Raw genomic sequence first — 14,636 nt, 5'->3', positions numbered from 1 at the left:
TGGTGCCTAAGTTTCTCTGAACTCTGTCCTCCTTCAAAACTAAGCCACTAAACTAGAGTCAGGGAGGAAGAGGACGTGATATAAAAATCCCTTTCTGACAACAAGGGGAAAGGAAAAGAAAACAATCCCTTCCCTTTGGGCCTGAGAAAATGAAGCTCTGAATCAGGGAAACAGAGAGGAGAAGCAGCAGTCAGATGCAGGCGCCCTGCCCCCACCCCAGGCCTCCAGTCAAAATCCCTGCAGATGAGTGGTCACAGTGGGAGGGAAGATGCAGGTGGATGAGCATAAAGCAAAAAGTAAAGTTATTTTGCCCTCAGTGGGAGGTTTGGAAGAAGAAACCAACGATGGCAGCCATATTATGTGTTAAGCTGCGAAAGGTCTGGGTTTAGCACCTGGAGGCACCAGTGAGATGTAGAAGGAATGACAGATTCCCACATGTCCTGTGGCAGGACCAGCAGGTGTCTGATTTTGACATGAAATGTTGGAGTACTTCTTGAGCTCAGACAGAAAAAACTTAGCTTTTCTGGGAATCAAGAGAAAACTGTTTTGAAGTGGCAATTAGCAGAAAACTAAAAAAGAAACCTAAATGTGGGGTTACATCAGAAACGTGTAGGAAAGGGAGGATGAGAAAAACCAGATCATCCTAGGCTGTCCAGCCTGAAGCCACCAAGCCTACACGTGTTTCTACGCCCCCACTAGCACGTGGCATATCAATAACATCCACACGGTTCGTCCCCAGAGATTCTCAAACTGCTCGCCATGAGTTTCTGCACTGCCATAAAGGAGGAGGAGCACAGGAGAGAAAGGGGCATGCTCCGTGTTGGCTGACAGGAGGAGAACGGCCCCAACCCCTAAAGCTGTGATGAGACACCACCAGGGAACCCTACTTTTGCATGGGTTGCCCCTGTGTCATCTCATTCACCAACCAGGGGTCTCCCCCAAGAAGCCGGACAGATCGCCAAACAAAATGAAAGTGATGGTCACATCTGCTAAGTGTGTTGCACCTGCCATCTGTCCCTCCATCTCAAGGAGCCGGGATTCCTGGAGCGTGACAGGACAGTCATCCTCTCCCCGTCCTCTTCATGCCACCGCCTCTTCCCCTCACACTCCTGACCAAACCCAGAGAGCTGATCTGGATGAGGCCCACAGGGCAGGTCAGAGAGAGTCCCAGGCCGCCCATGATGGGAGGGAGACAGGTGGGAAAGGCAGGCAGGGCAGAGCAGCAAGCAAGGAGAGGCTGGTGCCGGCAAGAGGGGAGGAGGTGAGCAGAGAGGAAGGGAAGGAATGCAAGGCAGCAAGGCCATGGCTGAGAATGACCATCTCCAGCTGACCAACGAGACACTGTCAGCAACACCCTCCTCCTTCCATCAGCCAATGTCTATTTCCTGAGGACCGGCTATGCATCATTCCACACACAGGATACAATGGGGCGAAAGAAAGACAACAGTCCCTGCCCTCATGGAGCTCACATTAGAGGATGACCAGAGGAAAAGCGCATTCTGAGTGCAGTTAAGAATAAGAAATTAAAGCTTTAATATAGCCTCTTAAAACTCAGAAGAGTGCAAAATACCTATCAATTTTCATTTTGGAGGGGGTGTTCTTTATCAATGGTGCCTTCCCTAAACTTGTACTTCTTTTGAGACAGAATCTCGCTTTCGCCCGGGCTGGAGTACAGTGGTGCGACCTCTGCTCACTGCAACCTCTGCCTCCCAGGTTCAAGTGATTCTCATTCATATCTCAGTTTCCCAAGTAGCTGGGACCACAGGCGTGTGTCACTACACCTGGCCAATTTTTGTATTTTTAGTAGAGACAGGGTTTTGCCATGTTGGCCAGATCACCACAAGTGATCTGCCCGTCTTGGCCTCCCAAAGTGCTGGGATTATAGGCATGAGCCACCATGCCCGGCCTAAATTTGTACTTCTATAAGTGACCAGGGGACTCCCTTTAATCTGACTCATCTACAGACACCTGCGAATAATTGACAGCAGCTAGTTTTTGTTATTTGGCTTGGATTCAAAATCTACACATGGTGTAAATCAATTTTCTTATATTTGCCTACCTTCTGTAAAGTTGCAGAAATGGCAGACAACCGGTTTGAAAAGCCTTTACTTCTATACCACAGCTACACAAACACACTTGCACACATAGGCACCAGCTCTGGGGTTAAGTTACCTGTTCAACAAGAGAAGCATCTTTCTATCCCATTTAATAAAACCAATGAAGAAACTTGATCTCACTACAAATCTGTCATTCAGTTCTCATGAGCCAACAGATGGAATCTCTTCAAAGAGGAAAGCTCATACAAATAAATTCCAAATTATCTAGTTTCGCCATAACTCTCCCAAAGCAAGTGAGTCACACTGGGACCTGGGGATCCTCAGCTCTCTTAAGAATGCCCCTGGCAACAATATGGGGGCTTTTACTTGGCTCCTCTCTTATGGATCCTCAGGACAAAACACCCTCTTTCCATCACACTTACCTGTCTTCCATATTCCTGCCAAGAACCAAACTCATCACTCCAGTACCAAATCCAGTCAGTGGTGAGGATGAAGTGTGGAGGTTTGGTGACAGCGGAGGCTGTGGAGAGGCGGCGAGCCTGGGTAGCACCATAAGTCATGGCGTTAAAGTTCAGACAATCAGAGTGAAAGGTATTGGCTGACTCAGAGCACAGGATCCTACAAAAGAAAACAGCAGCACACTGAAAATCCCACCAGCCAAGCAGACACAGGTCCCTCAGCTTGAGAACATACAGCTGGGAGATGCAAATAGTAAATGTGACATGCGTATTTTTAAAAAAGTTTCCAGAGGTAGGGGAAACTGCTTTTTCAGATCGGTTTTGAGGTATAAAAATATCAAAATCAAGATAATGTGGGAGACTAGTTACAATGAAAATTCCTCTCAGTACAAAATGCAGAAGACGTTGGTGAAAACATTATTTTTTAAAATGCACTGCTGAGCTGGCAAGAAAGGGAAGTGCTTAGAAGCCAAAACTAACAATAGCTAACACATACTGTTTACTGTGTGAGCCAGACCTTGCATTAAGCACTTTACATGTATTAGGCGATGACATTTCCACAACCCTATGAGGTTGAGTGAGACTATTATCTCCACTTCACAGACGGGAAAACAGAAGCTCAGGAAGGTGAAGAAACCCATTCAAGGACAAATAGCTAGTCAGCGGGTGAGCTGGGCTTTCACGTGGGCTGCACAGCCTGCACCTGAGCCACCAAGATGCGCTCCCTTTCTAAACGTAGTACTGCCTAAAGACCAAAGGAAGGTACGAAACTGGAGAGCGGAGGGGAGGGCAAGAGCCAGCAGCTATCCCAGGGTAGTGTCGATGAGTAATGACAGAGAGCCTGGGCTTTGGCCGCAAAGGGGAAACAGGAAAAAAATGTAGGATCTGAGTAAGGCAGAAGGCTGAATCTCAAAAGAGATACTTCTGCATAAAACCAGGAACCTAAAAGATGACCCACCTTAGTAAAGGGGGACTGGAGAGGGGACTTGCCTTGCAAAGACATCTGGCAAGGAAACCTGCCTGTATTAATGTTGGTTATAGATAAAGGAGGAAAAAACTCCTCTGAGAACTCATAAACCACTCAAGCCTCACAGAAGTTTTAGGATGATTCACATTTTGTGAGAATTAGCTGCAAAGAAGATCCAGAGTAGCAGTTCTCAGAGAAGCAAACGCAAATCCCCTGTGGAGGAATTCACCTTCAACTCAGGCCTCAAAAGCATTTCCAGGCTGGGCACGGTGGCTCATGCCTGTAATCCCAGCACTTTGGGAGGCCGAGGTGGGTGGATCACGAGGTCAGGAGATCAAGATCATCCTGGCTAACACGATGAAACTCTGTCTCTACTAAAAATATAAAAAATTAGCCGGAAGTGGTGGCACGTGCCTCTAGTCCCAGCTACTCGGGAGGCTGAGGCAGGAAAATGGCATGAACCCAGGAGGTGGAGCCTGCAGTGAGCCAAGACCACACCACTGCGCTCCAGCGTGGGCAACAGAGCGAGACTCCATCTCAAAAAAAAAAAAAGAATTTCCAAATAAATTTCCATCAAACATGAGCTCAAAATCAATCACAAAACATGGAAACAAAGACACTATGAGCAAAAGTTAGCAAAAACAAAATCAGACCACCTTGAATTAAAAACATTAGGATTCTCAGATGCAGATATACATGATGTGTTTTTTAAAAAGGAATTGAGCATCAAAAGTATGAGTTAAGAATCAAGATACTATAAAAATTAACTGGGTAAATTTAAGGGAAAAAAACCAGAACTTTTACTATTCACTATTTTTTTCTTTCTCCTCCACTCCCTCCAAAACGTTTTTCTTTTCCTTTTTTATTATTATTTATTATTTATTTATTTATTTTTGAGACAGAGTCTCACCCTGTCACCCAGGCTGGAGTGCAGTGGCATGATCTCAGCTCACCGTGATCTCCACCTCCCAGATTCAAGCGATTCTCCTGCCTCACCTTCCCAAGGAGTAGCTGGGATTACAGGCATGCACCACCATACTCAGCTAATTTTTGTATTTTTTTAATGCAGACAGATTTTCACCATGTTGGCCAGGCTGGTCTCAAACTCCTGGCCTCAAGCCATCCACCCTCCTCAGCCTCCCAAAGTGTTGGGATTACAGGCGTTAGCCACTGCTCCCAGCCTTAGAAATTTTAATTGAAATTTTAAAATCATACTTCGATGGAACACACTGCATCTCAGAAGAGGCTGAACTAATGAACTGACAGCGTGAGGGGAAGAAATGTGGCAGAATTTAGAAAGAGAATAAAAGAGAAGTTAGAAGACATAAAAGATGAAGTGAGAAGACCTCACCATATATCTAATGAGAATTCCAGAGAAGGAATACTTAAGGAGATCACGGCTGAAGAAATCAGAAAGCACAGCAAAATATGAGTAGCATAAATTTTTTTAAATCCACATACAGATCTTAGTGAAACTGCACAGCAACAAAGAATGACAAGATATTAAAAGCAGCCAGAAAGAAAAAATAGACTATCTACTATACTGGATTGAATTGTGTCCCCAAGAAGGTATGGTGAAGGTCTAACCCCTGGTATCTGTGAATGTGATCTTATTTGGAAATAGGGTCTTGGTAGATATAAAGTTAAGATGAGGTCATATTGGATTCCGGTGGGCCTTAATCCAAAACTTATGTCCTTTTAAGACGAGGGAAATTTGAACACAGACACGTGGGAAAAATGCCTGGGACAATGGAAGCCAAGATTGGAGTGATGCGTCTACAAGCCAAAGCATGCCAAGGATTTCTAAGCATCAGAATCCTGGAGGAGGCAAGAAAGGATCCTCCTGTAAAGCCTTCAGACAGAGCAAGGCCCTGCCAACACCTTCAGTTTGGACTTCCAGCCTCCAGAACTGTGAGAAAATAAATTTCTATTGTTTGAAGCCATCAAGTTCATGATAATTTGTTACAGCAGCCCTAAGAAGTGAACTAATACCACCGCAATTTAGGCTGATAGCTAACTTCTAAGTAGAAGAAATGGAATGCAGACAACAATGAAATTGTCTTTGAAGAGTTGAGGGGAAAATACCCAGTAAAACTATCTTTCAAGAACGAGAAGGGAATAAAAACTCTTTCAGACTAACAAAATACACAATTACCTCCAGACTCTCACTAAAGCAACCTCCAACAGAAAAACTTAAAGAAGGAAAATGATAAACAAGGAAAAGTGTGAGCAAAGGAATAGTGAGTAAGAAACAAAATGATAATTGTGTAAACTTAAACAAATACTGACTGCCTAAAACAGTACGAATTTCTAACCTCTGGGATTAAAAATATTACAGCAGCAACACATACAGTGCATTTTTTTTTTTTTTAAATAGAGACAAGATCTAGCTCTGTCACCCAGACTGGAGTGTCGTGACACAATCATAGCTCACTGCAGCCTCAAACTCCTGGGCTCAAATGGTGCTCCCTCTGCAGCTTCCTGAGTAGCTGGGACTACAGGCATGCGCCACCAGGCTCAATTTTTTAAAAAAAATTTTGTAGAGACAGGGTCTCTCTATGTTGCCCAAGCTAGTCGTATATTCCTAGCCTCTAGCAATCCTCCCACTTCAGCCTCCCAAAGCACTGGGATAACAGGTGTGAGCTGCTGTGCTCGACCCACAACTTATGTGCCTGACACTGTTCTGAGTGTTTTATGTATATTAACTCATTTAATTCTCAAAATAACCTTATGATGTAGAAACTATTATTTTGTCTACTTAACATGTAGTAAAACTGAAGTAAAATGAGATTAAGTAATCTGGCCAAATTTACATAATTAGTAAATAAGTTTGAATGAAACTAGTCAGAATTTCATTCCAAGGTTCTTTCATTGTTTGACAGAATGATAAAAAGGCACTGCTTGGCTTAAGCTCAGCTAAAAGTCTGTTAAGATAAAGAGTTTGTTTAGATTTCCAGGGCAGCCACTGAAAAAATAAAAATTCAGTCTATGACGTCCAAACTAGTAAAGGTAGAAAACCAAATGAGGAAAACAAATCTAAGAGAAGATCAGAAAGAGAAAAGAAATATACAAAAAGCAGGTCACAGTGACAATTATAATGAGTGGCAGAAAAAAATCCAGATCCACATGTAATTGGCCATTTGTGCTTCCTCTGCCAGGAAGTGTCTGACCTTGCAGTCTGCTCATTTGGAGGGTAGAGAATTTGAGTGAAAGAGGCCAGACACAACAGTACATACCATGCAGTTCTATTTATATGAGGTTCAAGAACAGGCAAGACAGAGATCTATGGTGACAGAGGTCAGAACAGTGGTGAATGATGGGAGTGGGCACTGACTAGAAGGAGATGGGGTGAGGAAAACGATCCGTATCTCAATCAGAATGCTGGCTACACAAGCGTATGCATTTGTCAAAACTCAATGAACTGTATGCTTAAAATCTGGGCTCTTCGCTGTGTGTAAGTTTTGCCTCAAAAAGAAAGACTGCGGTGGTATGTGAGCCGTTTAATCCTCCTAACAGGAGTAATTGGTTTCACATACTTTACCAATAGCAATTTGCACATAATTGCACTCTAAGTGGAAATTTATTTTATACACTCAAAAAGTAGGCTCAAATTCTCTTCTTGGCAACATATTTCAGCAAGTTCAATGCAAAATATGTTAAGTATTTGCAAAGAAGCCTATCCAGGAATTCCCTGTTTACTCTGAATTGACTGAAGGAAAATACTAGGACATGCTTAGGAAAAAAAAAGTTAAAGATTAAACCATAAACAGCAGTTCAGCGGTATGGCTGTATAGGCCAAAGGCTAAAATTTCACAAACAGAAATAATCACCTCTCGCTTTTCTGTAATAATGAGTATAGATGTACACGATCAATCCCAGCACCAAATAATTGAGAACTTAATACTTGGTCTTGGTAGCATCTTCTCCTTTCCCCATTGCTCCTGTCTGAAAGGAGAGGGAGGTGGGAGAACAAAGCCACTAAACTGCCAGTACGAACGCTGACTTCCAATTCCAGCCCAGCTTCTACCTCCAGACTAGGCTGCTCAGAGAGAGGGAGAGAGTGTGTTTGACAGCCACACATGCGCGCAAGGGTTATCAAAACTAAACACTGCTGTTTAAGCTAAACTTGCTTCACCGCACACAGAAGCCCAGGCACAAAACAGAGATAAGAGACATATTTCCTACCTGTCTATTTTGGGATTGCAATATGCCTCTTCGATAAGTTCCATTTTGTCCAAATCCTTCCATTTGCCTCTATCCAAGAATTGCCATCGATATGGCAAATGGAAATGAACTCTATGGCACTTATCTGAAATAAAAACATAAAGGAGTAAGATAGCTTGGCGATACGCAGCATGCCCTAGCCTTGTGGTTGTCAACAGGTGTGGTGCTGCCCGCTGACCTGGGAACATTCTGAAAATGTGTGGTGGAGTCTGTTTTTTCAGTGCAGGCGTGCCTGAGCATTTAGATATGGAAACACTTTTTGTATTTTATTATATACATTACTATGATTTAAATGTCCCTTCTAAAACTCACGTTACAACTTAATCGCCAATGTGATAGTATTGAGCAGTAAGGCCTTTAAGAAGTGACTGGGTCATAGATGAATGGATTAATGGGTGTATGGGTTATCATGAGAGTGGAACTGCTGGCTTTATAAGAGGAAGCGAGACCTGAGCTAGCATGGTCAGCCCCCTTGCCATGTGATGCCCTGCAGCACCTCAGGACTCTGCAGTCCCCACCAGCAAGAAGGCACTCCTCAGATACAGGCCCTTAACCCTGGATTTCTCAGCCTCCATAAAGGTAAGACATAAATTCCTTTTCTTTATAAATTATCCAGTTTCAGGTATTCTGTTATAAGCAACAGAAAATGAACTAAGACATACATCTTCCTTCTTTATGCCTCACTTTTTAACAGGACCTTACTATATTTTTATTCTTTTTTTTGGAGACAGGGTCTCACTCTGTCACCCAGGCTCGGGTGCAGTAGCACAATCACGGCTCACTGCAGCCTCAACCTCCCAGGCTCAGGTGATCCTCCCATCTCAGCCTCCTAGCTGGGATTACAGGTGTGCACCACCACACAGCTAATTTTTGTATTTTTTGTAGAGACAAGGTTTCACCATGTTGGCCAGGCTAGTCTCGAACTTCTGGCCTCAAGTGATCCACCCATTTTGGCCTCCCTAAGTGTTGGGATTACAAGCGTGAGCCACTACACCTAGCAATTTTTTAGAAATATGTATGTTGATGGTTTATATCATCTATGAATTTTATTTTTATTTATTTATTTTTTTGAGATGGAGTCTCGCTCTGTTGTCCGGGCTGGAGTGCAGTGGCCAGATCTCAGCTCACTGCAAGCTCCGCCTCCCGGGTTTATGCCATTCTCCTGCCTCAGCCTCCCGAGTAGCTGGGACTACAGGCGCCTGTCACCTCGCCCGGCTAGTTTTTTTGTATTTTTTAGTAGAGACGGGGTTTCACCATGTTAGCCAGGATGGTCTCGATCTCCTGACCTCGTAATCCGCCCGTCTCAGGCTCCCAAAGTGCTGGGATTACAGGCTTGAGCCACCGCGCCCGGCCTATGAATTTTATTTAATGAGAGTAAGAAGCTGATCATGAGAAGGTCAAAGGTCTCATCACTGCAGGGGGCAGTCTGACTCCTCAATATCACTCTCCACGGGGCAGGTGGGTGGGCAGATTTCACAGCAAAGATGGAGCCAGATTCATCTCTACCAGAAATCCAACCCAACCCAATATGTGCAACTGAAGGGAGGTCAGCGGCATGGTTACAGGCTCCTTGCTTCTTCTGGCTAACAACATGCTCACTCCTTCCTTGACACACTCCCACCAACATCCACACAACGGCCCAGACCTATGGGTTCCAGTGAGCTACTCCCCTCACCAACCCCATGTTCCTCTTGGGCAGCCAGATACTCACTTCTCTCATCACTCCAAGCACACGCTGCCTGCCCTGCCTTTGCTGGTGCCTGCCACCACCTGGAACGCCACCCACACCCTCTCCCTGCCTGTCAACAGCCTATGTGAGGTTCGGCTACAACCACACAGAGGAGTGTCAGGAGAGGACAGGGAGAAAGGAGAGAAAAAGAATGAGATGCTCTTTGCACTGTGACATGCAGCTGGCTACCTCCAAGATATCTGCTCTAAGGCGGAAAGATAGAGAACAAGGTACAGAATGCCTCTATTTGGGTAAAAAATAGAAAAAAAATAAGATTAGGGATATTCTGACCAAACACACACATATGCACAAATTATTTCTTGTAGAGGGAACTTGGTAGCTGGAGACAAAGTTATGAGCAAAGACTTCTGTCATTTTGGCATGTTTTGAACTTTGAACCACAAGAAGATATAATACATTCCAAAAATTACACATCTAATTAAGTGAAAAAGGTAGAACGCCATTATAGCGTGCATGTGTAAGAAGGAAACTGAACAGACACATACCCTTGTACATGTATAAAGTCTCGATGGGAGGATATTCAAGGAATGGATAATTACAGCTGTTTCTTGGAGGGAACTTGAGTTCTAGAGAAAACTGGTGTGAGGGGGACTTATTTCTTACTGAGTGTCCTTTGTACATTTTTAATTCGTATTTCAAAATAATAATGAAACTAGCTAATTTGATACTTGAAAAAAATTAAAATTTTCTAAAATCATGTGCATTCTTTCAGGCACATCTCAATGCCACTTCTTTCCCAGGCTCTGCAAAAGCACCATAGTGGGGGAAGTACCACGGAGGAGGATGGGAGGGTGCCTGGGCTTGTCACAGACCAGGTACTGGGCCGAGCAGACAGGGCAGAAGAGAGTGCCAGGCTGAGAGGACTGAGGGAACAGGGTGGGGACACCCAAGCAAGGAAACTCCTCTGAGTTCAACAAGGCTGGACACAGCCACACCAGGGACTAACTTGTCCAGTTTGAACATGGACATCTCACTAGGTCAGAGAACCTCTTGGACTCTCTCAACCAGGTGTGTATACAACAGATAATTAAGGGGCTGGGCCACGGAAGATAAAAATAGATATGGTCCAAGGTCATGACCAACGAGTTCCTGTTCCCTCCCTGAAAGGCACTAGAGGAAATGATCAGCGATGAGAGCAGAAGGTCTCCCCAGGGCATCCCAGTATTCAAATGCTTTAACTACCCAGGCACAGGTGTACTATGGACAGCCTGAGACAGGCTCTCCCTGCAAGCAGGCACATCCTGGGGTAGGTGCGCTCCATAGGGCCCTCCAGGCTGATGCTTCCTCAGGAAGGACATGGGGGCCAGGGGAAGGCACTACAATCAAACAGCAGGCCTGAGGCTTCCGTTCTGAATCAAAGTTGAGCTACAGACCACACTGTTCACAGCTGGAAGGTGCCCAGGACAGGAGGCACCACGTAAGGCACTGCAGCCACAGCAGCTGGTGAGAGCCTAGTCCCAGCACAGCGGTAGAGACATAAGGTCCCTTCCCTTGTCCTGGTCTTCCTGTCCCCTTTCTCAACTTCTTTTCCCTACTTCTAAAGTTCCCTACCTCACTTTGGCATTCCAGGGGCTTTCTAGGAGGTGAGTCATAGAAATCAAATCAATTTGGCAGACAAAATACCATATCCACCCAGCAATTCCTCCCTATAGTCCTTGAAATAACAGGCCAGAGAGAAGAATAAATCCAAAAGCACTGGAAAACAAAAAAAAATACCATCAAAAGACCAGAATTATTCAAGAATTGCTAAAACTATGGAGCAATGAGAATCAAATAGATATAAAAAGAAGAGAGAAAAATGCAGACAAAATATGCAGAACACACCACAGAAGCAGAAAATATCTGGGGTCATCACAGATTCAGAGTCTGATGAAGCCAGGAGCAAGAAAGATACCCAGGCCAATCCCAATGAGAACAATGGGAGGCCCGGCACAGGCACTCCCTTGCCCTAACTTGCTTGCATGAAGGAAGCTTGCTGTGCGCTTCCTAGTTAAACTAAGTGTGATCATAAGGGTTACAGCGAGAGAAAAGCAAATGAGATGGCCACCAAAGCCCCCATCCCAGTCCTAGGCTGCATGCCAGCCTCCCATTTCACCAAGCAGAGCCTTCTGCCTCTTCCCCATCATCACTAGAATGAGGACCTGGAATGCAAATCAGCCCCATGGAAATCAACCAACAGGCATATGGGATTCTCAAGCACCAACGCGACAGACAACCAAGAATCACTCCACACATGAAGGAAAATAATTCGAAGAGAGGCAGCAACTCACACAGAAGCAGCGATACCTAAGGAGAGAATGATCAGAGTTAAAAGAACAAGCATTCACAGCTAGACTTCAACCTAAAAGCCTAGCCTCTGAAACTTCTAGGAAAAAACCGTAAGAAAAACATTTTGTAGGCTTAGAATAGGCAAATATTTTTAGGACACAAAAAACACAAACCATAAAAGAAAAAAATATATTATCTGGACATCACTATTAAAATACCTGTTCTTCAAAATAGACTATAAAGGAAATAAACATGAAAGACTGGGAGGATATATCTTCAGTATAAATCACATACAAAACACAACTCAATAATAAGAGATCAAACAACCCAATAAAAATGGGTATAAGAGTCACAAAAGACCAATATTGTATGATTCCATTTATATGAAATACTCAAGCAAATCTATAGAGATGGAACCTTCATCTGTAGTCATCAGGAGCTGGAGGGAGGGAAGAATGGTGGCTGACTGCTAATGAAAACGGGGTTACTTTGGGGGTATTGAAAATGTTTTCATATTGCCTGTGATGATGGCTGCCCAATTCTGAGTTAATATTACATATATAAGTGGACTACAAAAAGTTCATGGAAACTGGAATTAAAAGATAAAAAATATAAACTTTACTTCTCAAGATAAGTTCCATCAAGTTCAGGACACTTTTGTAAAAGATGATACCAGCCATTTCATCCACCCATAAAGAACTGAGGGTCCCAGGAATTTAACCATGTCAATCCAGTCTTTTTTTTACATTATTAACTGAAAACAAAAATGGGTGCCCTTTAAAGTTTTTTTTTTTTTTTTTAAGACAGAGTTTCGCTCTTGTTGCCTAGGCTAGAGTGCAGTGGCATGGTCTCGGCTCACTACAACCTCCACCTCCCAGGTTCAAGTGACTCTCCTGCCTCATCCTCCCAAGTAGCTGGGATTACAGGTATGTGCCACCACGCCCGGCTAATTTTTGTATTTTTAGTAGAGATGGGGTTTCACCATGTTCGCCAGGCTGGTCTCGAACTCCTGACCTCAAGTGATCCACCTGCCTCGGCCTCTTGAAGTGCTGAGATTACAAGAATGAGCCACCATGTCCGGCCTAAAGATTTTTTAAGATTAGAAAACAAAAAGAAGTCCGAAAGAGCCAAATCAGGACTATAAGGTGGATGCCTACAGATTTCCCATTGAAACTCTTGCAAAATTGCCCTTGACTGATGAGGAATGAGCAGGAGCTTTGTGGTGGTGGAGAAGGACCCTCTGGTGAAGCTTTCCGGGCATTTTTCTGCTAAAGCTTTGGCTTTCTCAAAACACTCCCACAATAAGCAGATGGTATTGCTCTCTGGCCCTCTAGAAAGCCAACAAGCAAAATGTCTTGAGCCACCCAGAAAACTGTTGCTGTGACTTCTGCTCCTGACCACTTCTGCTGTGACTGGGCCACTTTCCCCTTTTAGGAGCCATTGCTTTGTCTTCAGGATCCTACTGGTAAAGCCATGTTCCAATCTCCTGTTATAACTCTTCAAAGAAATGCTTCAGGATCTTGATCCCACTTGTTTAAAATTTCCATTCAAAAAAGTTCTGCTCTTGTCTGTAGCTGACCCAGGCAGAATGGTTTTCGCACCCATAGAGTGGAAAGTTTGCTCAAATTTAATTTTTAATTTTTCTGGCATATTGTATAAACTGAACTAATCAAGATGTCTGGTGTCAGCTACTATTTGTGCTGTTAATCACTGGTCTTCAATTAAGGAACAAACAACATTAATTTTTCCCTCACAAATTGATGGGGATAGCTCCATCTTTAACATTCTCTCATCCCTTCTTAAACTGACTTACTCATTTATAAACTGATTTCTTTGGGACACTGTCCTCATAAACTTTTTTGCAAAGCATCAATGATTTTGTCATTCTGCCACCCAAGAGTCACCATAAATTTGATATTTGTTCTTGCTTCAACTGCAGCAAAATTGATGTTGCTTTGATAGGGGCTCTTTCCAAACTGATGTCTTATCCTTCTTAGTGCCTCAAACTAGATCCTGTTCAGATATGTTATTACAAGTTAGTATGAATTTATTTTGGTGCAAAAGTTTTGAACTCCATCCTTAATTTTTTCATAATATGCATTTTCCATGAACTTTCTGAAGACCGTGTGTGTGTGTGTGTGTGTGTGTATGTGTGTGTGTGTGTAAAGCTGTTATATAAAAAATAGGCAAAAGATTTGAGTAGATACTTCACAGAAAATACACAAATGCCCCAAAAGTACATGTAAATAAAAGTTAAACATCATTAATCATCAGGGAAATGCAAATTAAAACCATGAAACATCATCACTCACTGATTAGAATGGCTAAAATTTAGAAGACAATGCCAAGGGTTAGCAAGAATATACAGTAACTGAAACTCTCATACGTTGCTGGTGGGAACATAAAATATCATTATCTATTTTGGAAGACAGTTTGGCAGTTTCTTACAAAGTCAATCACATGACGTAACTCAGTAACTATGTCTAGGTCTTTACCCAAGAGAAATGGAAACATATATCCACATGAAAACTTATACGTAAATATTTATAGAAGTTGTATTTGTAAAAGCCAAAAACTGGCAACAACCCAAATGTTCATCAACATATGAACGGATAAACAAATTGCATTCAATCATGCAATGGAATACTACTGCGCAACAAAAAGAAACAAATGATCGATATGCCAGCATGACTGAATCTCAAAAACATGCTAATGAGAGAAGTGAGGCACAAGATAATACACTGTATGATTCCATTTATGTGAAATTCTAGAAAAGGCAAATCTAATCTATAGTGACAAAAAGTTGATCAGGGATTTCCTGGGGGTGACAAACTAGGGGGTGAGGAATAATTATAAAGGGGCACAAAACAATGTTTTTGGAGGGGGTTCTATAACTTGATGGTAGACATGGT

General features: G+C 43.2%; 1 protein-coding gene across 3 annotated transcripts in view; it reads right to left on the bottom strand.

The window, feature by feature from the left end:
- PARP12 (poly(ADP-ribose) polymerase family member 12) overlaps positions 1–14,636 on the bottom strand; it is a 39,899-nt gene that overhangs the window by 15,286 nt on the left and 9,977 nt on the right. For all 3 annotated transcript variants that reach the window (XM_021936331.2, XM_003896676.5, XM_031665110.1), the window contains exons 5-6: positions 7,668–7,791; positions 2,480–2,675 (exon numbers count right to left, since the gene is read on the bottom strand). In XM_021936331.2, coding sequence (XP_021792023.1) covers positions 2,480–2,675; positions 7,668–7,791 — 320 coding nt within the window. The remainder of the gene's footprint in view (positions 1–2,479; positions 2,676–7,667; positions 7,792–14,636) is intronic.

This window comes from Papio anubis, chromosome 4 (genome assembly GCF_008728515.1).
Source record: "Papio anubis isolate 15944 chromosome 4, Panubis1.0, whole genome shotgun sequence".
Lineage (NCBI taxonomy): Eukaryota > Metazoa > Chordata > Mammalia > Primates > Cercopithecidae > Papio > Papio anubis.
Note: the sequence above shows the minus strand (reverse complement) of the source record. Positions and strands in the feature narration are given on the sequence as shown.